General features: G+C 44.0%; 2 protein-coding genes across 4 annotated transcripts in view; one reads left to right on the forward strand and one right to left on the reverse strand.

Annotated features, from left to right (window-relative positions):
* On the forward strand, positions 1-19,613 carry LOC115156021 (calcium-binding mitochondrial carrier protein Aralar1). The gene is made up of 18 exons (XM_029703207.1): positions 1-164; positions 714-767; positions 3,375-3,517; positions 6,051-6,166; positions 6,869-7,008; positions 8,536-8,682; positions 8,785-8,923; positions 9,604-9,697; positions 10,253-10,337; positions 11,721-11,805; positions 12,937-13,095; positions 13,959-14,011; positions 14,227-14,307; positions 16,819-16,959; positions 18,037-18,175; positions 18,464-18,622; positions 18,758-18,848; positions 18,956-19,613. The coding sequence occupies exons 1-18, from the start codon at positions 153-155 to the stop codon at positions 19,167-19,169; spliced, it is 2,052 nt and encodes a 683-aa protein (XP_029559067.1). The 5' UTR covers positions 1-152; the 3' UTR covers positions 19,170-19,613.
* Positions 19,557-26,232, reverse strand: part of LOC115156022 (cytoplasmic dynein 1 intermediate chain 2) — a 27,413-nt gene continuing 20,737 nt past the window's right edge. For all 3 annotated transcript variants that reach the window (XM_029703210.1, XM_029703208.1, XM_029703209.1), the window contains 4 exons: positions 25,045-25,189; positions 21,466-21,606; positions 21,126-21,251; positions 19,557-20,585 (listed from right to left, as the gene is read on the reverse strand). In XM_029703210.1, coding sequence (XP_029559070.1) covers positions 20,472-20,585; positions 21,126-21,251; positions 21,466-21,606; positions 25,045-25,189 — 526 coding nt within the window. In that variant the 3' untranslated portion in view covers positions 19,557-20,471. The remainder of the gene's footprint in view (positions 20,586-21,125; positions 21,252-21,465; positions 21,607-25,044; positions 25,190-26,232) is intronic.

Consider the following 26,232-nt stretch of genomic DNA (forward strand, 5'->3'; position numbering starts at 1 on the left):
AACCACGACGCTACAAGTACCGGGCTACAGTATTGCCTTAAAATACATTGTCATTAAGGTCTTCCTCAATATTGTCATGCTGTCATGTCCCAATCATCGGCTACAGTAGCCAAGCGCCTGCACTTGCTAGTCAACGTGACGTCACACTCAGCATGGCGGTCAAGGTGACTCCGTCAATATTTCCTATCAGAAATGAATATTACCTGTATTTAAACTGTTTATTTCTATTCGATATGGACGCTAGCTTACCGACGCGGACGCATATATTATTGCTTTTTTTTAAGGAACAGAATGGTCATCTTTCAGCATGTTTTTGTGGGCACGTCGGCCTTGGAGAGAGAATTGAGTAATGTTTACCTTGTTACAGTGTATTTTGTATTGATCTAATGGAAGTTATTCCGCTACTTTTATTGTATAGCACGTTTATTGTGGTGAAGGTCGAGTAGGCGGTTCAGTAATTATATTGGCAAAGGCGACTATGTTGCTGGTGGCAGGGCTGATATTCACATGTTGACTACGAGTCCTGTAGCCTAATACTGCTTTTTCAAACATCGAAACTTCAAAGACAAGCAACCGATTGCTGTCTCCGCAGTACTTCTTTTATTCTATTGTAGCCTATGCAGTGTCGATGTGTCCTATGGAATACTCATACTGTCATTGTATTACCACATTCATAAAGGTTTGGATTTGATGACTCCAACTGTATGTTTTAGGTGGAAACAACCGCAAGAGGCGATTCCAATGAACTGAGGACTATATTTCTGAAGGTAAGACTGTCATTCAGAGGACCCAATATTTTTATGGCACTTAAATAGTCATTATTTATATTCTTGGATTCTTTAACTGCAGCCGTTCTTGGATGAATTAAAATAGCATGTGTCTTTTAATTTATTGTTTTTAATAATATAAGGTTGTAACCTTGATTGTATGGCAAAGCTAGAGTATGGAAAATCTACAGTTGAAAAAAGTTTAACATTATATTATTGCCAGGAGACCATCATTTAACTTTCTCTCTCTATCTCTCACTCACTCACTCACTCACTCACTCACTCACTCACTCACTCACTCACTCACTCACTCACTCACTCACTCACTCGCACACACACACACACACACACACACACACACACACACACACACACACACACACACACACACACACAGAGAGAGAGAGAGAGATACACTGAGTGTGCTGCCTTTACTGTTCAATACTACAAGGAAAGGTCACACAAATACTTGGACTAATTCTGGATCCCCTTCACCAAGGAATTTCTCCTTGCCTAACTTCTTTTAGGGTGTGACATATGCTTGGATCTTCAGATGTCTGGAACACTAGCGGTTCTGGGAAGGGGGGGGGGCAGTGCCCCTGTGACAACAATTTTGGACCCCCTTGTGGCCCCCCTAAATGTGGAGTATGAAATAATTTTTACATAACTAATTTTTGCTATCGTTCTTTTTTTACATCCGTTATTAGACAGTGGCAACGCGGAACATAGTATTTTGCCTGCTAATGCCTGCAATGCAGTGAAGAAAACAATATGACAACAATAACGTCTAATGTAACTGGCCCCTCTAACAGTACAACTGGCCCCAGCTTGGGCCCCCCCAGTTGAAATGGTCTAGAACCACCACTGGTCTGGAAGATTCAAACATGCGTTCTTGTGCTTTACAAAGCCACACGGAGTAACAAGCAGAAGGCTGTTAGGCCATTGTTTGGAGGGTAAACATGCTTTTTGCAACAGAAGGCACCAGGGAGGGGACTCCTTATTTGCCCTAGTACTATTTTAGGACCTCCTTCTTTCTTCATACAACACTGCACTGATTCATTCTGAAAGCACCCCAATTAATATTAGGCATAGCTGTTTTAATATGCACCTGTAATTCATATTAGGCATAGTTGTTTTAATATGCACCTGTAATTAATATTAGGCATAGCTGTTTTAATACGCACCTACAGTTAGTAATAAACATATCACAGTGAAATAGCTAGTTAATTAATGGATGAAAGGGGGCCATTTTGTCCAACCTGCCTAATCTGATCAAGAAGCACTTGAGGCTTACTGTGAAGGTAAAATGATAGCAAATTATGTAGTGAATAAATGGGTTAATAAATTGGTTGGAATTAATACTTTCACTTAAAACATTAACTCAAGAGTGTGCAGTGAGATGAGGTCTCATGCATTCCTCGTAAAGGTCGCTTTCTCTCTCCTTTATGTTCTCTCTCACTCTTTCTTCCTTTCTTTTTCACTCTCTCGCTCTCTTTCACTACCTCTCTCTCTCTCTCTCTCTCTCTCTCTCCCTCTCTCTCTCCCTGTGCTTGGCTGTATACCCAGGGCCTGGCCTTTATGCTGCCAGTTCATGCAGTGCTTGTGTTTCCTGAGCTATCTCTGTTCCAGCTTGTAACCCAAACCTGACTCTAAAACTGACCTTTCATTTTTTTAAGCCTAGACTAGAGGTCAGTTTTAGCACCACCAGTGCATGGGGCACATGTTCTGCAGCAGCAGCAGCATAGCAGAAACAAAATAAGTGCTGTTGCTTTTTTCTTTCTAAGCAGTGTGCATGCATTCATTGCACATTATGTGTAAAGTTATACATGGATTTGATTATCACTGTCTGTGTCTTAATTTAGAAAAATATTTTTCAGATGACTTGGCAGTCCCTTGCAATGCCACAGCTGAAGCCCTAATGTCACATATCATTATACGCTGCGCCAGTACTTATCTATTACATTGTACTTACAACATCCCATATTGTGTATGAAATATAGTATACTGCATTGCACTTATCTCCATACATGATTCTGACACTTAACATGATAGTGGTTTGTGAAGCTTTGTTGTCTTGATGACTTGATACGCTACATCTTGTTGAAATGTTCATGTCATTGTGGGTAAACATTTTTTTTAAAATAAAACGATTTCTATCTATGAAGGTAATAATACAGCTTGATACTTTATTGAAGTGTTTTGAAAGCAAGTGGCTGAAGTTCTCTATCTGTTTATTCACTGAACAACTCAAATACATTACTGGAACACAATGAATTGCAAGAACTAGATTGTTTTGAACTATGGTCTTTTTGCCTAGCATTGATGGAATGTCTAGAAGCACATAATATGAATCAAAGTATAACCATGGAGACAAAATCAAGATAGAAACACAGACACACTGCATCGGGTTGTCTGAACAAATCCTTATTGTCAGAAGTGAAGTTACTGTAAGTGTTGTCGGATACAGTAGGTGTTGATGGAACAGTGATACAACACAAAAAGAAAGTGACTCCAGGCATGGAGTTTTGTAAGAGTATGAATTTTATATTGATTTTCATTGATTGCATTTACATTTTACACTCATCTGGGTCTTTTGTCTCCCTTCAGCATGCCAGTGTGGTTGAGGACGGGGAGCATTACATGTCCCCCAGGGACTTTGTGCAGAACTTCCTGGGTCTGCACAACCAGCCCGACCACAACCGCAAGACTGTGCAGCTGATCGCTGGAGTAGCCGACACCAGCAAGGATGGGTAAGTCGACTTCCACTACGTCTGAGGTAGATAATTTTCAACATTAGTGACCCTGATATAGAATGGGTTAACAAGAGTTTCTACAAGACATCATACAGCGGAAATGGAATTGAGACTAACACAAGCATTTTGATGACAGTTTCACTATCTACAAGAATCCAGTCTAACCCTGCGATACACACTGTGGTTCAAAATGTTACACGTACAGATATAGGATCTTAATTTGATCACCCTGTTGCAGGAGAACTTTCCTGCAATTCAGGAAATGTAAAACTTGTAGTGTATTTGAGGTTTAAAAAGCCTTTTGAAGTTAATAACTTCCACTTTGAAATTTCAGACCTGATTTTCCCTTGTGAAAAATGTATCAACCCCGACAAAAATGTCCATTAATTATAATCCACTAGAGATGAAACGGTATGAAAATGTCATATCACAATTATAGTGACCAAATGATCACGGTTATCAGTATTATTGTTGTTAAAATGTGCTGGAAATTTTCAAAAAGTACTGATACACACACTGAAATCATTTCACCAAGTTTTATATTGAAAACCAACAAACAGCAAATAAAATTGGCAGCACTATGCACTTTTTATGTGCATAAACATTAAAATAATAACATTAACATTAAAGATGGCACCATGTGGCCATGGGAGGTCAAAGTTTCCCTAGTGCAGGTTTTAATGAACACAACCTTAAGTAAGCAAATCAAATAAACCAACAACAAATAACATTAGCAGCACTCACTTTGTAGTGAGGCACGGCAACCTTCATCAGCCTCAGAAAGACAGGCCTCTCAACAATTTGAAATGGCATCATGTCCTTTGCAATGTAATATGAAAGGGCGGCAGTGAGGTCTTGAACATTTGTTGATGTGGGTGCATAAGCAGCCTGCCTTTTAAATACTTGCTCGAGTGTCTGTGTCACAACTGTAGATGAGGAGGGACCAGTAGCATCACTGGGTTTGCCTGCTGCACGCCCACTCTGTAAACAAGGGAATAGAAAATGTATTATTATTATTATTATTGGTGTTGTTACATTATAATTATAATTATTATTATTCACTTACACACGCACACACACACACACACACACACACACACACACACACACACACACACACACACACACACACACACACACACACACACACACACACACACACAGTGAGCGCAACAATTGACATAAATACAGGAGTCTTGTATAGGAGTCTATAGTGTTCCTCCTTTTAGAACACTTTTACAACCAAGTCGACGTCTGCCGGATTTTAAATGATCAAAATATGTTGGTTGGGTGACTAAACTACACTATGTGTTATCGTGTGCAATGGGCGAATAGAGTCTGCAGACACACGACCCATACAGCAGAAGTGTAGTGTTTTTACAAGAGTAGGTAACATTGAAAGCTTCAGTTTACATTATTGACAAGCTATTAGCAAGTTACACAGACAAACCATGACATTTTCCCCCATTCTGAAGTCCCCACATCATGCATTGATCTAAAAGTTAACTTACCTTGCATTCGCTATAAAGTAGTGGGTGGTGGTCACGAAGATGACTCAAGAGATTTGAAGTGTTGCCCCCTTTCGCAGCAATTTATTTTTGCATGTTCTGCAGACAGGGTGACCATCTTCGATTAAGTTTCCCTCAGCACTCTTGTAAAACCCAAAATACGACCACACTTCAGATTTGGTCCTTTTAGAAGGCTGAAAAATCTCCCGAGCGCTGTCACTGCCTTCCGCCATGTTTTCACACAAAACAAATCCCAGGTTACGTGCTGCGCCTGCGTCAGACTGTTGCTAACTTTGGTTGATGCTGGACAGTATTTACCGTGAGTTTTTCAAACCCGTGGTAATCAAACACGGTTTTAATGATCATTAAAATTTGAAATGGTAATACTAATCGTCGGGAATTTTACCATGGTTTGTCGTGAAACCGGTGACCGTTTCATCCCTATAATCCACATAATAATTCACATTTCCTGTTGCTGCAGGATTATCCTGCTGTAGCGAACTGGCTCAAATTATGATCCTACATCTGTATTGGCATAGACAAGGCTTGGTAAAGAGAAATCAGTCACAAGGAGAAAATGGTTAATGATTCATCACAAGGTTGTTCACATTGCCTGAATACCCATATTTATCAGTTGTTTAGCACCCATGTTTGTTTTATTGAATATCCACCTGATAAGATAAGCAGACATATTATTTGGATAATGCCAAAGACTGGAGATAGCATCTCGTTTAAATACCACTAAACAGCAAGTTCCTATCGACACCATAGACTGTAGAGCATATAATAAACATGGGTAAAATAAATTGTTATACGGCACTTGAACTTTTCTTGAAAAGAAAATGCTCCACAATCTAAAAGTGGTTGTTTTATCGACTGTTACTTTTGCTCTCTTGCATGCAAATGACACAGGTAGGCTACAGTTATCTGTGTGCTCAAATTAAGGGTTCCTGATGTACCTTTGGATTTGCAGAGAAATGTCATTTTTTTCAGATAGGACTCTTTCTTTCTTGTCCAAACAGACTGATCTCTTTCCAGGAGTTTCTGGCCTTTGAATCGGTTCTGTGTGTCCCGGATGCCCTTTTCATAGTTGCCTTTCAGTTGTTTGACAAGACTGGCACAGGAGACATCTCGTTTGGTATGTACACGGGGATGTCCAGTGACCTGGTGTGTGGGGATGTCCGTCCTGTTGCATCCCAGTCCCGTCTGTTTCATGTCATAGCTAATGGGCACACTTTCCCATTGTGCAAGACCCATTTCTATGCAAGTAGTGGATGATATGAGAGTCATATATCTCATGTATAACTAAGGACCTTGTGCAAAAAAGTTGCTGGAAAGCTGTTTTCAGTGTAGAAAATAAATCTAGGTCTCTCATGTGTGCTTAGTGTGTATTCAGTTTGTGCGCTAGTGTGTCTCCCTATACTGGGCTTCTGGAGACTGCAGCTTCTATTCTAGAGGTGTCTTCTAAAAGAAGAACAGTGTCAGCTATGAGCGAGCTGTGGGTAATACCACCTCATAATAAGTCACATTTTACAGGGGGAGAAATCAATCCAGCGTGTCACAAAAACAGGGACAAAAGATTGGTTACAATGCTCATTGTGCAGCACGGGCCCCCATGAAGGCGATAGAAAATGAAGGCAGTGCTCAGACACAGTGTCCTAGATATGCTTAGAACTCACACAATATGAAGGCGATGGGATTGTCAGCAAGGCCATATTCCCCCCTCTGTGCATATCGATTGGATTTGTAGGTTCCCAGAAATGAGATGAGGACATAACACTATGTTTTTTTGTTTTTCTTTCAATCTCTTGATGTCACTCATCAATCTTTCATTTGGCAGCCAATGTGCGGGACATCTTCAGCCAGACCACAGTGCACCACCACATCCCCTTCAACTGGGACTGTGAGTTCATCAGGCTCCACTTTGGCAGTGACAGAAAGAAGAACCTCAGCTATCTGGAGTTCACCCAGTTTCTGCAGGTACAGTAAAGGCATGGACATTACCAGCCACCTTAGGAACACTACAAATACATGTTTAAAAAAAAAAAAAAATTACATGTTGGAGGCAATTCTTCTATCACTGTTTAGGTAGAAATGCGCCGATTATAATAGCATAATAAACACACTATTATGTAACGTATTGAAGTTGTAATAAGTATAAGTAATCCCCAAAACAGGGTGGGGTATGTATGTGAGTATTATATGAGCCATAAACCAGTAGTATGGCTGTGGACGTAGCTGGTTTGGAGGGAAGGGGTTTGTGGGCTCAGATGAAGCTGGGTGGTCTGGGAGTTGGAATGACTTGGCTGTGGTTCCACTACTCTACTGTGTGTAAAGCCTCATAGCAGTTTGCGGTGGATCATGGTTGACTGAGGGTTCCCACCAATGCATCAAGGACTCTTGTTTGGGACCCTTTTCCTTCGAACCAGCATTTGGTTTAGCTGTTATTTCGCTGCTAATGTTTTGCAACGTTGTTTCCAGCTTACACATTCTTGAATGTGATTCAGCTCAATCTAACGTAGTCATAAACAAAACAACATTTTTCAAACAGAATATGTCCTGCCACCTCGTGGAGGATACATTGTTCCAGTCTAACTGCAATAAAAAAAGTAACTGTTTGTATACAAGGAAATAAACGGTGCCTGTAATGTGGGTCTTATGTGCTACAGTATCCATCTGTAGTGCAGCGTCTTAGTACTGTACAGATGTAGGATCTTAATTGGATCACTCTTTTGTTGCTGAGAATTTTCCTGCACAGCAGGAAATGCAAACCTGTAGTATATTTGAGGTTTAAAAAGGCTTTCTAAAGTTTGTAATTTCCTCTTTAAAGTGTCAGACTTGATTTTCCCTAACAAAATGTGTATCAGCCCCTACAACATGTACATTTATTATAATCCACATAATAATTCATATTTCCTTTTGCTGCAGGACTATTTTCCTGCTATAGCAAACTGGCTTGAATTAAGATCCTAATCTGTACCTGCATTTGGTTATCAAAGTAATCCCCAACTCTTACAAGATATGGAGTAAAAGTGTATAGTATAGAAAGAAAGTTAGCATGATGCACTGTATTCTGTTATGGCACAATGAGTTATGTATATAGATGAGAGGTATCCGCTGCTAGTATGTGATCAGCTTTGACAGCAGAGCTGACCCTGGGGCAGTGGCCCCCCTGCTTCCCCTCTGATTGCATGGCTGTCCTATTGAATCATCCCCGTGCTCCTCCTGACACACCTGCCTGCTCTCCTGCACAGGCCTGGGATCAGACTTCTGGGGGACATGGTTTTTATTAGACTCCTGAGAGACGGCGATGATTACAAGAGCCAGGGTCTAACACTGTCACATCTAATGCTTCCACATGCTCCAAAACAGCGTCCGACATCATCCAACATAATGTCTTTTTTCTCCAATGTTCCATTTCATCCCAGGTAATCTGATGCGTCTATGTCACAGGAGCCTGCTCTTTGGATATTTTGTTCAAACATACACCCTTTCCTCTCATTGTAGGAGCTGCAGTTGGAGCATGCCCGCCAGGCCTTCGCCCAGAAGGATAAGAGCAAGAGCGGTACCATCTCTGCCATGGACTTCAGCGACATCATGGCCACCATCCGCCACCACATGCTCACCCCGTTTGTGGAGGAGAACCTGGTCTCGGTGAGTTAGAGACAGCTATGGTCTCCCAGTTTCAACGTGAGATGATTGTATGGGCACAGCATGCATGAGGAGACCTCACGGTGTCTGGTCCTCTCGCCATAGGCGGCTGGAGGCAGCACTTCCCACATGGTGAGCTTCTCCTACTTCAATGCCTTCAACGCCCTCCTTAACAACATGGAGCTGATCCGCAAGATCTACAGCACACTAGCTGGCACATACAAGGATACCCTCGTCACCAAAGGTACACACGCAGGATCTACATTTGAGCTTGTTTGCTACGGCAGGAAATAATCCTGCAGCAGCAGGAAATGCAAATAATTGTGTGGATTGTAATTCATGGACATTTTTTGTAGGGGTTGGTAAATTGAAAGAAAAATAAGTCTTACATTTGTAAGTGGAAATGTCAAACTTCAGAAGCCTTTTTTAAACCTCAAAAACACTACAAGTTTTAAGTGTCCTGCTTTGCAGGAAGATTCCCCTGCAACAGGTTACAGATCCTACGTCTGTAGCCTACTCCTGCTCATGCCTAATTTGAGGAAATGTGATTTCTGACATGAACTGAGGCTGTGCAGTAACATCATGGGTGTTTCACCTCTCTTGACAGAATGGTGTCAGGAAACACAAGATAATTTTTCCTTTAGCTCTAAGTAAATAAGGTAAATGTACACTGTCATTTGATGTTTTATTCGTTTAGTCTGTTCCCTTAGATCTGTGGTATTGATAGTTGACCTGTTCTGAAAGTGATTGTTATCTATGTTATATTTTCCCTTTCACCTTTGTCGTGTCCTGCTGATGTGGTTGGATACCCTTGCAGCAGGTCTACCCAATCACTGTATCTCTACATCCCTAGTCTTAATAAGTGACCCCTTGCCCGGTTTTTCTTACATAACATGCCTTCCTCTGCTCCGTATTGTTCCGCAGAAGAGTTTGTTAGTGCTGCCAACAAGTTTGGTCAGATCAATCCGATGGAGATTGACATCCTGTACCAGCTCTCTGGCCTCCACGCTCATTCTGGGTAAGGTTCGAACTCTCTCCAGTCTCAGTGACACATCACCGCTGCTTTGTACTTTTTACTCACACGCATACAACATGGCCTTTTTTCGCTGCCAAATATTGAATTACTGTCCTCCACATGAATTCAATATATTTAACACTTTCATTTTTAATTAGCTTTTTCTGATGAATCTGTGAATGGAAAAAAAAAAAAGTTCCATCTATATTTATTGGATGTAAATGTGTAAGTTATTGCCCATTCAGTTTAACAACTGTGGCTCCACTAGTTGATTTACGAGAGAAACGTAAGCATGGATACAGACTTTACGATGCGTTGGGCCAGTGGGGAATATCTGTGTATCGCTGGCATTAAGACAGCTTTATTTACTGCTTAAGTTGTGGGCATATATCCAGCTTTGTTTGTCTGCTGTGTATACAAACGCATATTAAAGCTGCAGTAACCTCGAGTTACAAGGCCGTAAAACGTCTGTGGAAAATCTTGCGTCACCTCCGTGTGAGGGACGCTGTGTTTGGTTTTCCTGGCGTAACGCTGCCATTCTCCCCCGCTGCTCTGAAGAAAGCTCAACTTGGCGGACATCGAGAGGATAGCACCGTTGGAGGAGGGCGCGCTCCCATACCACCTGGCTGAGATCCAAAGACAGGTACCCTGCCTGAATGACTGTCCACACAGAGCTTACTTGTTTCCTTTTATCTACTGCATACCTTCTTCTCCCACTTCTCATTAGAGAGCAACGAAAGGGAGTGTTTGATGATGGAATTAGCCGAGTGCTGATGTTCTCTCTTTTTTTGTGAATGTGCATTACGGACACCTAGGATAAAAGCCCCCCCCCCAATTATAGGTACAAAAGAGGAATGGATTGTTGCAATGTTCCCTTTTTCTAAAAGCCTGTCCCATTTTATTCATATACATCAGACGCTATCACATATCTGGGAAGCTTTTATCAGGATGGCTTTTCAGGGGTCTGCTGGTGTATGAAGCCTCTGGCTAAGTCTGTTAAGAGTAGGAGGCTAGGAGCACGGTGAGAGTGCTGGAGAGATGTGGCTCCTGGAGGTGGAAGTAGTTCCTATCTTTCCGGCCGACACAGTTCTGTAAATCAGACTGTGGTCAGGCCTCGGTCCACTCACGCTCCGGGACTTCTGCTCAGAGGTCTGGAATGTGGTTTTGGGGGGAAAAGGAAAGACAAGAACATGTTGGTGTTCTCAGGTCCGGCCCTCTGTGGGAGTAGGGTTATTGCCCTCTGTGGGAGTAGGGTTATTGCCCTCTGTGGGAGTAGGGTTATTGCCCTCTGTGGGAGTAGGGTTATTGCCCTCTGTGGGAGTAGGGTTATTGCCCTCTGTGGGAGTAGGGTTATTGCCCTCTGTGGGAGTAGGGTTATTGCCCTCTGTGGGAGTAGGGTTATTGCCCTCTGTGGGAGTAGGGTTATTGCTTAAACCCTTTGATCAAGGCCTCGATCTCGTTAGCATGCTGCCTTCAGTGAAAGCAGCTGGGGTGGATGGATGGTCCTGATCTGGGAGATGTTGCTCACTGCCCCAAGGAGACACTCCAACTGTTACTTAGACGGTGTAAAAATGAATGTAGATACGTATCTTTACACGGGAAGGGCTTGTGGGATTAATCTGTTACACGGCACCACAGAGAAAATAAAGGGGCTCCACTTTCAACGTCAAGAACAAAACCAGAGATCAGGCAGATAACGCAAAATCATGCTTAGTTGAAAACTATTCAGCTAAGCATGAAGCCTCCAACCTCTCACTAGCTTCACCGTAATCAATGGATAGTTCTGGAGAGTTCTCCTACACAGCCATGTACTGTATCCGTAGCCAGAGTGTCTATGTAGTGACATCCAATACTGGCTTATGAATAAGACCTATACCACGACGAGATGTCTACATTCCATAGCTTCCCTCCTCTGTTGAGTGGTCCATAACATTTTTGCTTTCCACAATGTATCTGGTTCACGACAGTTTAATAGAAGTCGATTCATTCCTGGTGTTCTGATCCCCCGTCTTTTCTCCCTCCGCAGCAAGCTCACGGGGATCCACATCGGTCCGTCTTGCTCCAGGCTGCAGAGTCTGCTTACAGGTTCGGTCTGGGCGCACTCGCTGGAGGTGAGTGACATGTCTGCGGAAGAGCCCCCGGCCCACTGAGGGGTAACCCAAGCCGGTCAGGCTGGCGCACTGAGTCCCTGGGGCCGGGTCAGCCCATTGTGCTGCAGGGAGAGGTGCTCTGATCTGAGGCTCCCGCATTGTGCTGCTGTGCCACTGGTGGCTCCAGGCTGTCTTTGGAGCCGGAGCTTTGGAATGACACAAATCTTCCGGAACCACTCTGGAATCTCCGTCTAATTACACTGGGAGGAACTGATACAAGGAACCTCTGACATGACAGCCATTGAGATAGGCACAGACACACAGACACAGAGAGAGACACACAGACACACAGAGAGAGACACACAGACACAGAGAGAGACACAGAGACACACAGACAGAGACACACAGACAGAGAGAGAGACACACAGACAGAGACACACAGACAGAGAGAGAGAGAGAGAGAGAGAGAGAGAGAGAGAGAGAGAGAGAGAGAGTGTGTGTGTGTGTGCAACCAACATGCAACTTCCTAAGACCCTATGTCTGTGTGGGCTGTGGGTCTTTGAACCAGCAGCCGAGGAAGGTGATCAGTTCTGAATGATCAATGGACAGTTGAGGGAAAACGGTGCATCTCCATGGCGATGATGAGACCTTTCTCAACCTCTCCTGCTGACGAAGGGTGTCAGCTCTCTGCATGCTTGAGAGCCAGAGTCATTACGAGGCCTTTGATGTCAGAGACAAGACATGACAAGCCGCTTTGGCTAAGAGCTGCATTTAGGGCAAACTGCTGCATGGCTTCCTCCTCAGACAGTAGACACAATCTACACAACGGCTCTCCCACAGACTCCATAGTCAATAGTCTGTCTGGGCCTAATGACTGTTTTTCTTGTTTATATGCCCACAGCAAAACAATAAAACACCAATCTTTAGCTATACTAACCAATCTTTAGTACCTAAAAACTGTCTGCTAAATAGTTAAAAGAATGATGCAGATATTTGCTGTGAATATATGAACATCATAGAACATGATCACCAAGAAGAGTATGTCGATGGTGTGAATACAGTATGTCGATGGTGTGAATACAGTATGTCGATGGTGTGAATACAGTATGTCGATGGTGTGAATACAGTATGTCGATGGTGTGTGATTTTCAGCCACGGGTGCGACGGCTGTGTACCCCATTGACCTGGTGAAGACCCGTATGCAGAACCAGCGCTCCACCAGCTCCTTCGTAGGAGAGCTCATGTACAAGAACAGCTTCGACTGTGCCAAGAAGGTGCTCCGATATGAGGGATTCTTTGGATTCTACAGAGGTATAAACTGAAGCCTGGTGAATGTGTTTCTATGATGTAATTCTAGATATGGTCATCGGGTCCTCCAAAACAAGTTGTTATTCTGCCAGTATCATCATCCGCATGGTTTGCATAACAGCAGAAACATTTGCCTTCATGTTCTAAATTCACCAATTCCAAAGAGGGCCACGTTGTCATTACCTAGCTAGCTGAAAACCTCCCAGAGGAAAAACGCTAACAGAATTCATGTAGTACTGTCAGATCCATGTTTTCCAGTGTAGTGATAACGGTGCCGAAGGCTTGTGAAATGGAACACTCCCACTGTGAGAGGGCTCTCAGACGAAGGAAGTCAAGACTGCCATCTACTGCTGCCTCCGCCACTGCAGCTCTTTGTTCGTCCTCTCTGCTCTGTCCTCCTTCCTCCCTCTTTATCTTTCCACACTGATGAGAGGGGGATTGACCGAGAGACAGACACGCTTGACGGTTTTCTGGCTGCATACCATGAGCAGTCACTCACTCGCTCCCTTCAGAAGTTTTTATCTGGCTCACTGAAGGACGGACGGTGAAACAGTACGGTGGTTATCAAGCGCTATAGCACTGCCCCCCCCCACCCCCACCCCCTCAGGGCCACACAGCTCTCTCTGTTCCACACCACACTGGGATCAGGCCACAACAATGCTGATCCCATACAACTGCCAGTGTCATATTTGAGCATTTTGTGCTTCAGATGTATCAGCCGTACCTGTAAATAGATTGTTTTATTTTACCCAGACAAGAGCCATGCTGATGTCATTGTAGGGACTGTCAATGGAATTATTCATTTCCAGTCAGTGTCTTCCTCTGTCAGGTAATCTAAATGGTCTCCATGAATACTGTTTTTGCAGGTCTCGTACCACAGCTTATCGGTGTTGCCCCGGAGAAAGCGATCAAACTCACGGCAAGTCATTGCAACCATTTCCCTTAGAGTACCTTCACTTTCATTGCACAGTAAGGAAACGTTGCATGTCAAACACGAGTACCATCGCACAGAAAATACAATACGTCTTCCAAAATCCAAGAGGTGACCAGATGCACTCATTGTCATTCTCCTCGGAGTATTTCTTTCTTCGTAAGTGTGCATTGCGCCGGTCTGATTCTCTTCTCGTCTTACAGATGAATGACTTTGTAAGAGACAAATTCACCACGGAGGATAACACCATTCCCCTGTTTGCAGAAGTCCTGGCTGGTGCCACTGTAAGTATTGGCGCGAGGATGTCTTCTTATAGACAGTCTGTCCATACAGCGTGAGGGCTGAAAAATACTCTCGTGCTTCATGCAAAGCGAAGGGAAAGCCTTGGCAGCTGCTTCTTTGACTCGCATAAATCTAATTGACCTTGATGTGGGGTAAGTGGAACAAGATTTTTGTTGAAACTAAAACATTCTGTAAGATGTTGTCTTTCAGTTTTATGAACATTTGCATCTCATGGGTGTACATTTTGAATTCCAGACATTGAGCCAAGAACGGGGGGAAATTGTTGTGGTTTTCAAACTCCCTTCAACTTTAAGGTTTAGCTTAATTCTTTCTGACTGATCTGAAACTACAATTATAAGCTTTTCCTTTTCAATTTGAATTATGGATATTGAGTTATTGTATATAAATGTAATCTCTAATTCAAGCTTCCCACCAGTGTATTGACATCCTAAATAAGTAGGGAGGGGGGGGGGGCTGAATAGAAAGGTGCTCTTGGTCCCTATAATTGGGCACAATTTGAGAAATGATGCCTGTGAATGGACTATTTTTACCTCAGCGTGCTAATTAGGCACACTAACGTTTGGTGAGTGCATTGGTTAAAAAGCGCGCAATTCCCTCGGAATACCTCTCTGCTAAATGAGTCCAAGTGAAACGAAACAGACAGGGCGGGGAGGAGAGCCTGCAGGTTGCCTACGGAGGGCAGGGTCTGTGGGGTTATGACCCCTGTCAGCCTGTAATTGGAGGAAGAAGGGCTGGAGGGCCATGGGATGGAGCGGGCTCTACCTCACTGTGATTGAGTTTGACAGGACTGCACATACCTGAGGTCTGATCTGTCATGGGCCCACAGGTCCATACACCATACAAGTACAACAACTAGCATAGCATGCACCCTATAGCTTTTTTTGTTATAGGACTCCACCCTGCAATATTATCTTCCCTAATGTATTATATAAGCATTGATATTCATGTTTGTGAGATTTTCCCCATAGTATTCATTTCTTCATCTGATGAACATGGTCTTTATGTAAAGTGGTTTCACGTTGTAGAGCTGGGGTCTTCAACCTTTTCTTGCCCAGGGACCCCCACCATACGAAACCAAACAAGTAATCACATATCTTGTCTTATCATTAGCTGAATGATGTTGGCAAGGAGAAGAATCAACATTTTAAAATGAATAGATTCATTATTTTGACCTCCCCACATTATAATTGGAAGAGGAAGTGTAAACTCTAACATACTAGCTAGAAAGGTAACTCCAAATACATTTTTGGTAAAAGAGCATCTGTTTAGTTGGTTAGCAAAAAATGAATGGCCAAGTCAATAAAGCTTATCGGCAGCCAGCAACACTTGCCACACTAGTAGCCTATTTGGGAATGCTTTTTCAAAGCCAATGTCAAATACTCCAGTGAGTGTAATTTGCTCAATATTAGGAGTTGAGAAATAAAGTTGGCCATCATTACGAAGAAGATCCTGCATTCTCCTCTTTTTTACTGTAGGCGTGTAAAAAGAAAAAATATATATTCTGTTGTTGCTAGCGATATTCAGAAAAACATTCACAGACCCCCTGCAGTACTTAGGGGTCCCCAGACCCCTGGTTGAATAACCCTGTTGTAAAGGGGTAAATGTTCTGCTAGTTTGTTGAGATGGCTGACTGAAATGTGTAGAATATAAGGTAGATAGCGACAGAGGGATGAATGCATAAATCTTCAGAGTAGCGGATAATCCCCTTCCACTTTGAAAATGACTAAACGTGTCTGAGCTTTTTTTAGGACAGCGCTCGGATGTTTACAGATAGGAGCCCTGCCCTCTGTGTCAACAGGCTTCCAGGGGCCTGATTAGATTTGGAGAGGGTGATAAATGTGCCTGAGTCAGAGGGGCTGTGCCCTGGGGCGTCCCTGTCTTGGCCCTGAGCAGAGCAGGGTGAGTCAGCGCTCTCCCCTGGGAGTGGGGTGAATTGGGGAAGTGTGCGGGGCGAGGCCCTCCACAGGAGGTGCCTGGGGGAGAGGGAAGGGGCAGAGGGCTGGTGCCGGGGTCAGGGCCTTCCAGCCTTGAGCCAGGCTTCTCCTCACACCACGCCTGTCTTTCCCTGACCCCACTGTTTCCTCCCTCAATGCCTGCTTGTTTCTCCTGCTCCCATCAAGGCCACTTTCTGACAGCGCGACATTGGCTTTAGAAAAGAGTGTCTTTTGTGTTTAAGTTTACAAAGCTAATTTGAAAATGCTTATTGGGGTGAAATACTAAGGCACCATAACTCATTATCATCCTCACCGTGGGCTGACCCCTTAATCATAGGACACAAGTAAAAAAATAAATAAAGGATTGAATTACTATAAGTGAGTACTTTCATTTGACAATTTAAGTTTAGCATTGTAAATCTAGATTTATTTGTGAGACGGAAAGTGAGTAAGACGGAAATAGTGTATTCAAGTGGTTCGACGGATAACATTGCTGTTACTGGTTCTCTGTGACATGTACTGTTGCTTCTCACCCTTAACCTGGGCTGTGTCCTGCAGGCCGGAGGCTCCCAGGTGATCTTCACCAACCCTCTGGAGATAGTGAAGATCCGTCTCCAGGTGGCCGGAGAGATCACCACGTCCCGCCGGGTCGGTGCCCTGACCGTGGTCCGGGACCTGGGCCTCTTTGGCCTTTACAAGGTGGGTAAACACCTCTAGATCGCAGCACCACTCACACATCACCTCTTAAAACCGCTGTTATAGCCTAATTCAACCATCTCTGCATGATGTCACCCCAAAGGGCAGCTTATGCTGCTGGGATGTTGAACAATACAAACTGTATGACTGTGTAACAATGCAGATATTACATATTACACAAGTTAAACGACAGTTCTGGTGAGCAGGCACAGTATGCAGTAGGATGACGAGCTAGATTCCCTACTGACTATTACAATCATATTATGTCTTTCCAAAACAGTGTTTAACATACAGAGACCACGGCTGCCAACAACCAACAGAAAATTAGGGGGGATTATGCTTTGCCACTGTTCCTTTCCAAGTTCTTGTGGGTTTACTTACATCTCGAGTAATGTGTTCATGGTCCATACTTTAATGAGAAGCAGACAATATGGAGCTTGTTAAGAGAGACTGACTTCCTCCCTGTGGATGGGCCCAGTAGACCACAGGTCCATGTTAATGCCGTCTCAGTGTGCGTCTGAGAGACTATGTGCTGGGTCTGGGAGGGAGCTCTCTGGGAGCCCCGGGGGAAACCACAGGGGAGCAGGGCTGCCTGGGGGCCTTCCGACTTCTTCTGTGACCCACCGCACCGCCAGGCTCCTCTGTGGCTTGGCTGAGGCTCACAGCCAGCCAGCAATAATCCACTGGAGCTCCCAGGCCAGATGATCCCGTAGCCACAGCGGCCACCTCAACCACTGCAATTACCCTCGACACCATCAGGGTCAAACATATGGGGAAAATATGAATTACAGTAGAATATTCAGTACAGTAGTCTAAACCTGGTCTAAAGAGACCAGATGTCGACACTACTTAACTCATTTGATGTTGATGATTCCACATTAACATTGTGCAATATACTGTACTGTATTTTCAGTATAGAATCTTTTTGTAAAGCACTCAAAGCGTTATCATGAGAAAATATCTTAGAGATCCAGGCAGGTCCAAATGCATTTTACATTTCATGTACCATGAAAATGCGCCGTTAGTTATTTTGGGATATATATATATATATAATAAATCCTTTGCGTTTGTGTGTCCTAGGGAGCAAAAGCCTGTTTTCTGCGTGACATCCCGTTCTCTGCCATCTACTTCCCTGTGTACGCCCACACCAAGGCTCAGTTTGCAGACGAACAGGGCAGAATTGGGCCTCTGCAGCTGCTCACTGCTGGTGCCATAGCAGGTAGCTAGCGCTAACAACCACAGCTGCAAACCTCACCATCTCCACCTATAGACATAGCATCGACACTAGCCCCGAAGAAATGCTTCAAATCAATTAAGAATTTGTGATCATATACACCGTATATTCAATATGATTGTAAATCTACTTTCCATCACAGTAAATGACTGGATATTCTGTTCCTTTTCTATTTTAAACCTGCCAATGTACTGCACTGCTTGCTGTCAGTGGTGATACTGTTCCTGCGTAGTGAGAGTGCCTCATTATGTGGGTTGTGCAACACCTCCTAAGGTATACCTGCTGCCTCCCTGGTGACCCCTGCCGATGTCGTCAAGACCAGGCTCCAGGTGGCGGCCCGCGCAGGCCAGACCACATACAACGGAGTCATAGACTGCTTCAGGAAGATCATTGCTGAGGAGGGCTTCAGGGCCCTGTGGAAGGGAGCAGGAGGTAAGAACAGACTCCTCAAATGAGCGGTTTCATGACTGGGAAATTAGGCACGCCGTGGCTCCCGTAATTGCTCTCTCGAAGACATCAGAGAAAATGGGAAATCCCACATTGTAATTTGAACCTCTCTCCCACCAGCCCGTGTCTGCAGGTCCTCGCCGCAGTTTGGTGTAACGTTGGTGACTTATGAACTCTTGCAGAGATGGTTCTACATTGACTTTGGAGGACAGTGAGTATTTCTGTCTGGTTCACCCTTTAGTGAACTGAAGTACACTTACAAGGATGTCTGGCATTGTATGTTAATTATCCTTCCCAAATCTCCCCCCCCCCCCCCAGTCGCCCCACCGGTTCTGAGCCAACTCCTAAGTCGAGGATCTCCGACCTTCCCCCTGTAAGTGCCGACCACGTAGGAGGCTACCGTCTGGCTGCTGCCACGTTCGCTGGCGTGGAGAATAAGTTTGGTCTACACCTGCCCAAGTTCAAGTCTTCTGGTGCGTTGTCTGTTAGCCAAGCCCCGGCAGCGGCCAAAAAGGAGCCTACAGCTTCGTAGGCCGTCTTTCCCTCTCAACACTTTACTGCTAAATGGCTGCAACTCTTTGAGTAGGGCGTCTTACATTTCTCTGTCACCGTCATCCCTCCGAAATGGTATGGTTAAAAAAAAATGTGGCACCTCTTCTTCATTCATAGGCATCTGAAACGCTCTCTTTGAATGCTGCATGAACAGTTGTTCCTTGGTTTGCCTTTGAATAGCTGTTCCTGTACATCTCAGTGGAGAGACGTTATAGCATTGAAAAGGAGTGGTGTTACTATGTTTCTTGAAGCGAGGCTTTGGTGAGGATGTCTCTGAAATGTGATTGACGAGACTCGAAAGGACGTAGATGTTTTTTTTCCCCCGAAAGTATTTATTTTAAAATCATGACCAGGGTCTTGGGAAATAATTGTAATGTATTTATTTTATTTTGTGGAAATAAATCATCAATGGATTCATTTTAAATTGTGTGAAAAGTACATTCTGAGATTCATGACACGATATGTGGAAGATGCTCTCTGGGCCACACAAAGGGAAGCCTTTCTTAGACACTACATACAGGCAGTATGGATACTGAATCCATACCGCAGATATCAAGCTAATTACCAATACAGCATTATATCCTGATGTATACTACAGATTCTGGTTCTGATACCTTAAGTGTCACATTTTGTTTAAGAGCAATAGTCATGTACAAAGACATTCAGAAGTAAGGTGAAGGTAACATTTTGGGATATATTACAAAACAAGTGGACATTTGGCGCATCTAGATTAAAAGGAACATAGAAAAACGCTGGCTAACAGTATAATGAAACCCTTACATTCCTGTGTGCAGTAATGATGTGATAGATCTAGTCTACTACAGTTGAAGTGGACATGGGCATTGAAGCACAGAGTGAACAACAAACACCAGTCATGATGACAGCAAACATGCTCAGGGTTGTGTAACCACAAACAACTAGAGCGGCCAGTGAAACTGAACCCGCAGCTAAACCCACAACGCTACCGTATGGAGTTGGCACGGTGCCTTTAAGGCATTATGGATCTGGAGTTCAACTGATTTGTATTGCAGAGTAAGACGATGGCTTTGTTTCTTGTAGTGTCTGAGGTTGATAGGTAGCCCTGTTAGTTATCCCATCAGACTGGTGTGCTTAACCAGCCAAAGGAGAAGTTCAGTACGTGTATTAAATCTGAGTACATTTCCAAAGAAAGGATGTCCACATGCCTAAACACTGTTGCAATCGCGCCTTTTCCTCCAATCAAAACGAGGCTGCCATTATGAAGCCTGTCGCCGGTCCCCTAGACCGGCGTTTTCGTGGTCGGTCAGGCAGAGAGGCGCTGAGCGGCAAGCTCCTCGGCGTCGTCGCGGTTCTCGTTGATCTCCGCCAGGGTTCGGACAAAACGGGTCCACTCGTCGTTGCGTGAAACAGCGATTTGCTGGGGGGGATAAAAATATTGATATGGGTGAAAATACTAACACATATGGTTGAAGCTGGGACATTCAGGGGGCAAGGGGATCACTGGCAATCTTCCAACTGTCACAGAGACTTGACCCGTCAGTGGCAGAAATCAGGAGGGGGGGGTGACCTGACTGACACAGAAACTCAGACCCTCAGGAGACGTCTCCGTCCAGATAGCTGGCCTCTGACAAGACAATGGCTTAATTGTTGTCCGATGAAATGGAGCATGAAGTATTAGCAGAACCCTTTCACATCCACTAGAGGGAAAACAGGAATAACCCTGTTAAACCTCTCAAATAAGTGCATTTCTTTTTTCAATACTTTATTAATATTAAGTATTTATTTGTATCCTTCTGCCTGAAATGGAGTACCTTTACAAACCTTTTTAGATTTAGCCTATATCTCAATTCTGGCTAAAATGTCTGAATGCGACAACCTTAGAGATTACCCTTACCAAAACATATGAAGAATGGCATGTGTTTTAAAATGGCACAGTAAAGGCTTTTAACCCACTCACCTCTCCAACATCATAGACCAGGATCTGTCCATCAGAGTCTCCCACGGCTATCTCTTTGCCAGAGTGGGCCCAGCGCACGCGGTTCAGGGCTGGGTTCCCCTCCACTGTGGTACTGGCCGTAGGAACCTGCAAAAGAAAAAAAAAACGTATTCGTCAACACCTACACTGATTCACTGACATCTGTGACACTATGGGCCGGTTTCCCAGACACAGATCAAGCCTAGTCCTAGACTAAAAAAAAAACATTCTCAATGAAGAATCTGTGTCCGGGAAACCGCCCCTATAGATGCTGCAACACTTATAGGAAGGGGGCATGTGAAAGAGTTCCAGGTAACGTTACCTCAGTGTCGTTGTTGAGGTTCCATAGATCAAGATGGCCCACTCCATCCACACACGCAAACAGAGCCGGGTGAGTGGGGGACCACATGACGTCATAGACGTAGTCCGAGTTGTCCTCGAACGAGTACAGTGGCTTGTTGTTCTGGAAGAAAGGGAGGCGACGCGTGAACACACACAACCACTCTGAACTGACCGTGCGCAATACAACTATCTGGATTAAAGCTAAAACACAGATGCACACGGATCTTTGTGGGGCTAACGGAGTCCGGATTCAACCATATGAACTGAGTGTACAAAACATTAAGAACACCTTCCTAATATTGAGTTGCGCACCCCCCCCCCCCCCCCTCCCCTCAGAACAGCCTCAATTCGTCAGGACATGGACTCTACAAGGTGTTGAAAGCGTTCCACAGGGATGCTGGCCCATGTTGACTCAAATGCTTCCCACAGTTGTGTCAAGTTGGCAGGATGTCCTTTGGGTGGTGGGCATAAAATGAACACCCACCACCTGCCAAATCCGGGAGGATTTTAGCATTGATTAATGTCTATTTCACCAGTCATGTTGGCATTTATAGTAAAATAAATGCTGCAGTAGTTGTTTCCAAGTATTTGTGCAGTTTTGTTTCATAGCTAGTAAATGAATCGCACAAAGTCAAAGAGCTTCAAATCCTATATAGCCTACCCTAGCTGGGGGGCTGTGCTCATGTGAAAGATTCATTTTTCAAAGGGTCGCGCACAGGCATAAAAGTTGGCCTAATTTAGTTGAAATGAAAGTCTACTGAAGTGAGACAGTCCTTGTGTTTCTTGGCTCTTTACATTGTTTTGTTCACAAGGTAGGTTGTTTTTCTATGTTTGAGTTTCAACTGCTAGGGAAGAGAAGACAACGCTGCTACTAAGTCAGACTCAATCTTACAGGCACAAACATGAATAGAGTCTCATTGCCACGTAACCTCCCGCCCTTAAAGGGGCAGGTTTTGTTGTCTCATCTTTGATATTTTAACTCAGGTCACAAAAAATGAAATGAAACAATATACCACATTACTTCTTACCAGAGTTGTAGACTCAAGTAAAAAATGTGATGACTTGAGACTCGACTTGATTGAAAAGCAAATAACTTGACACTTGACTTGGACCCTCAAGACTTAGGACTAGACTTTGACTTGAGACTGATGTCTGGCCAGGTTTTGTAATGTTTTGTCACTCGTTTTGTGGAAAAGTCTACGTGGATTACTCTACACGCAGCCAGAGGCAGTAACCGCAGCACTGACCGTGCAAAAAAATTAAAAGCTGCAACAGATTGGCTAGTGAAAAGCACACTAGGCACTCTGATTGGACCAGCAAACTGTCAATCAACACAGGTCGGGTGAGCTAGCGAACAGATTGCTGATTTTCTGTACAGCTATAGGATCGGGTGCAGTGCAAACATCAAATTGTAGGCAGAGAGAATTGCCATATTAAATAAATATGCAGCTCCAAAAATGGTTTGGTGATCAAGGATATGAACTGTTACTTTGCAAGCTCACCAGCAACGGGGCAACAATTACTAGCATCAGCCTACTGTTTTTTTGGTATGTAACAATTGCTTGAAATGTATCATTTAATTATAAAGCTTGCATTTGGAATGTGTTGTTAAAATTAAGTATTGCTGTGCTTTTTTTCTCTCCACTCGTTGAAATGTTTGCTGTTGCTTTCCCATGTTTAAATGCAGGCCCTATGTGGTAAATCTATTCCATCTAATACAATAATTACTAGCGTTTCATCATTCCATCCCCGTACCATTTATTGCAACATGTAGACATTTCTGTTTCATAGGCCATCGATACATTTTCATTTTATTGCCAACCATTTCTTACCCTGCTCCGAGTGGGCGCAAAGTTTATTGTGAACGTTCGCAAGACTCACGAGGTAGAAGTTCTGTTTATTTAATTCAATGTATGGTTTCCTTTGTTCTTATTTGCCTTTCCTGAGTTCCGTGTGTCTGTTGCCGCGTTCAAAACAACTGGGAACTTGGGGGGGGGGGGGAGGGGTCGATTAGAACGGTCAGCCAACTTGGAATTCCAAATCTGGAACTCGGGCATTTCTAGAGCTCCGACTTTCCAACCTGAAGATCACTGACGTCATGATCTGACCTCGTGTTTTACCTGAGTTCCCAGTTTTTTTTGAACGCGGCCATAAGTCCTATGTCTCCGTCATTTTTGTCGTGCGCGCCTCAGTGAGCATTGAAATAAGGCTACGTGGCCAGTGCTCCACGCTTCGGAGTCCGAACGTTGAATAAGAGAAAACGATTGTTCCAAGTAAGCACGGTGTTGAAATAACATTAAGACCAATGTCCAATATACGTGGAAATGGCCTTTTACATTGTAGAACCAGTTTATTGGTTGTAATTGCCAAATTGGGTAATTGTATGGTCCTGGGGGCCCAGTGTTCATTTAATGTAGGCCTACCTGTTTGAGCTCCTGTTAGACAGATTCCAATTGGTTTCTCAAGGGGAGGCTGTACAGTCCTGCCCTCTACCTGTGTCCATTCAGATTGTATCAGGCTTAACCTGTCCTGAGGCTATTTCTTTTGGGCTATTGCAATTGTGTATATTTGGTTAATCTACTTGTATATTTTGGATGACATGTCGCTTTCACCATTGGATCACCAAGACCTGTAAATACATGTACACTCAACCTGCCTTGCCTTCTGCTGATCTCATGCCCTTATGACTGCTACATGTCCATATTTTACAATTACATAGGCTAATAAAGATGTTGTAGACAAAATAATGAAAAGGGCCGTCCGGTAGAGTCAAACAGACAAAGATCTGTCGTCGAACAAGTAGTTGCATATATAGGTTTTGTTTTTACTTGACTTGCTCTTAGAATGTACGACTTGGACTGGACTCAAATAATAGTTACTTGATCCAACCTTTGCTTCTTACTAGTAACACATTTATTGTTTTAGAAACATTGCTCATCCGTTTTTGCGTTTTGTTGGTGTAATTTTTGCAGGGGAAAAATATTTTGGCATGTAAAAGTGGCTGGTAGATTTTTTAATCTACCTGCCATAGTCGCTGATGGACCAAAAAGTACATTTTAGACCCTGGTGGTGGACCATTCTTGATACACACGGGAAACTGTTGAGTGTGAAACACCCAGCAGCGTTCCAGTTCTTGACACACTCAAACCGGTGCGCCTGGCACCTACTACCATACCCCGTTCAAAGGCACTTACATTTTTTGTCTTGCTCATTCAGAGGGTGAATGGGCAAGACAAAAGATTTAAGTGCCTTTGAATCCATGTCTCAAGGCTTAAAAAACATTTTTTAACCTGTCTCCTCCCCTTCATCTACACCGATTGAAGTGGATTTAACAAGTGACATCAAAGAGGGATCATCGCTCTCCCCTGGATTCACCTGGTCAGTCTTCCATGGAAAGAGCAAGGTGTTCTTAATGTTTTGTAGTCTCAGTGTACATGTTCCTTCCTAAATGGCACCCAAAGGTCACTGGTCAAAAGTAGTGCACTATGTAGGGAATACGGTGCCATTTGGGACGCACCACAGTAACAGCAGGTTTTCTAGTGGCGAGACGGTACAGTACCTTGGTGCTCCACAGCTTGACGGTCCAGTCGAAGGAGGAGGTGACGAACAGGTGGGAGAAGTCGACGGGCCCGGTCGCTGTGTGACAGTCTATCCCTGTGATAGGCCCGTGGTGACCCTCAAACATCTCACTGATCCCTGCTTTACTGTGGACCAAACATACAACACACAGGGTGTAAGGAAACGGTACATAGCCAACACCAACACTTAGCCGACACCACGTTCATTTCCCCCTGATGAAACATCAGCATATATAATGTGATATCATTACCAAAATAACATACATTAAATATTCCAGCATACATTTCTGACTTTCACAGCGCACAAGGTTTGGTCAAGACCCCACTTTTTGTCTCAATTTACGTCGGGAATAACATTTAAGTTGAAAGAACTCCCCTTTTAATGTGCCATGGATGTAGATGTCCCAGCTCAGTGGTGAGAGAGGGGCAGTCTTCGTCTTAAGAACCACATGTTGCAGAGCTGTTACAAGGCTGTGGCTCTGGTAATTACCTCGAGAGATAAATACCCAGCGTGAGAGATGCTTATGCGTTATTAACTGGGATGAGAGTATCATACCATTAGAAGATTAGGTTGAAAATTAGTCCCTCAATTACAGAGGCGATCATGCAGCGCAGAACCAAGCAAGTATCCCCTCTCGGCGATCTCCGGGCGTAACACAGGACATAGGCGATAGCGCCGTAGCTCACAGATGTCTCGCCATCGCAGGCAGGAAGCACTCGAGTCGAGCAATCCTGCTCTGTCGCCTCACAAGTGGACACGCGGACTGTTCGCTTGGGCCACCCTCTCTGTCTTTCTCGCTCTCAAAACGAGAGCATTGTGTAACGATCCTCAGATCTGAGTCTCTTTGGGACATCCAGTTTTTAAACAAACTCCCTCACTCCGAGGGAGGACTCCTCCAGAAGAAATATCTTTCCCCTCCATGTGTGCCCCGTTTTATGTTGAGCGACCTTTACAAACATAACTGACAGAAGCTAAGCAAAACAGGATGACTGGGGGAGGAGTGAAAACCTCAAAACAGCAGGAGATCAAGTGTTGGATTCATATCGCTTGGGGAAGTGAGGAGGGTGTATTTATTTGACATATCAAATCAAAAGTATTTATAAAGCCCTTTTTGCCTCAGCAGATGTCACAAAGTGCTCATACAGAAACCCAGCCTTAAACCCCAAAC

This window comes from Salmo trutta, chromosome 20 (assembly GCF_901001165.1).
Source record: "Salmo trutta chromosome 20, fSalTru1.1, whole genome shotgun sequence".
In the NCBI taxonomy this organism is placed as follows: domain Eukaryota; kingdom Metazoa; phylum Chordata; class Actinopteri; order Salmoniformes; family Salmonidae; genus Salmo; species Salmo trutta.

Excerpts from the sequence above, each read along its gene's own strand:
- LOC115156021 (XM_029703207.1), top strand. Across the intron at positions 6,167-6,868 it reads CACAGGAGACATCTCGTTTG|CCAATGTGCGGGACATCTTC; the intron begins GTATGTACACGG and ends TTCATTTGGCAG. Across the intron at positions 16,960-18,036 it reads GCCTCTTTGGCCTTTACAAG|GGAGCAAAAGCCTGTTTTCT; the intron begins GTGGGTAAACAC and ends TGTGTGTCCTAG.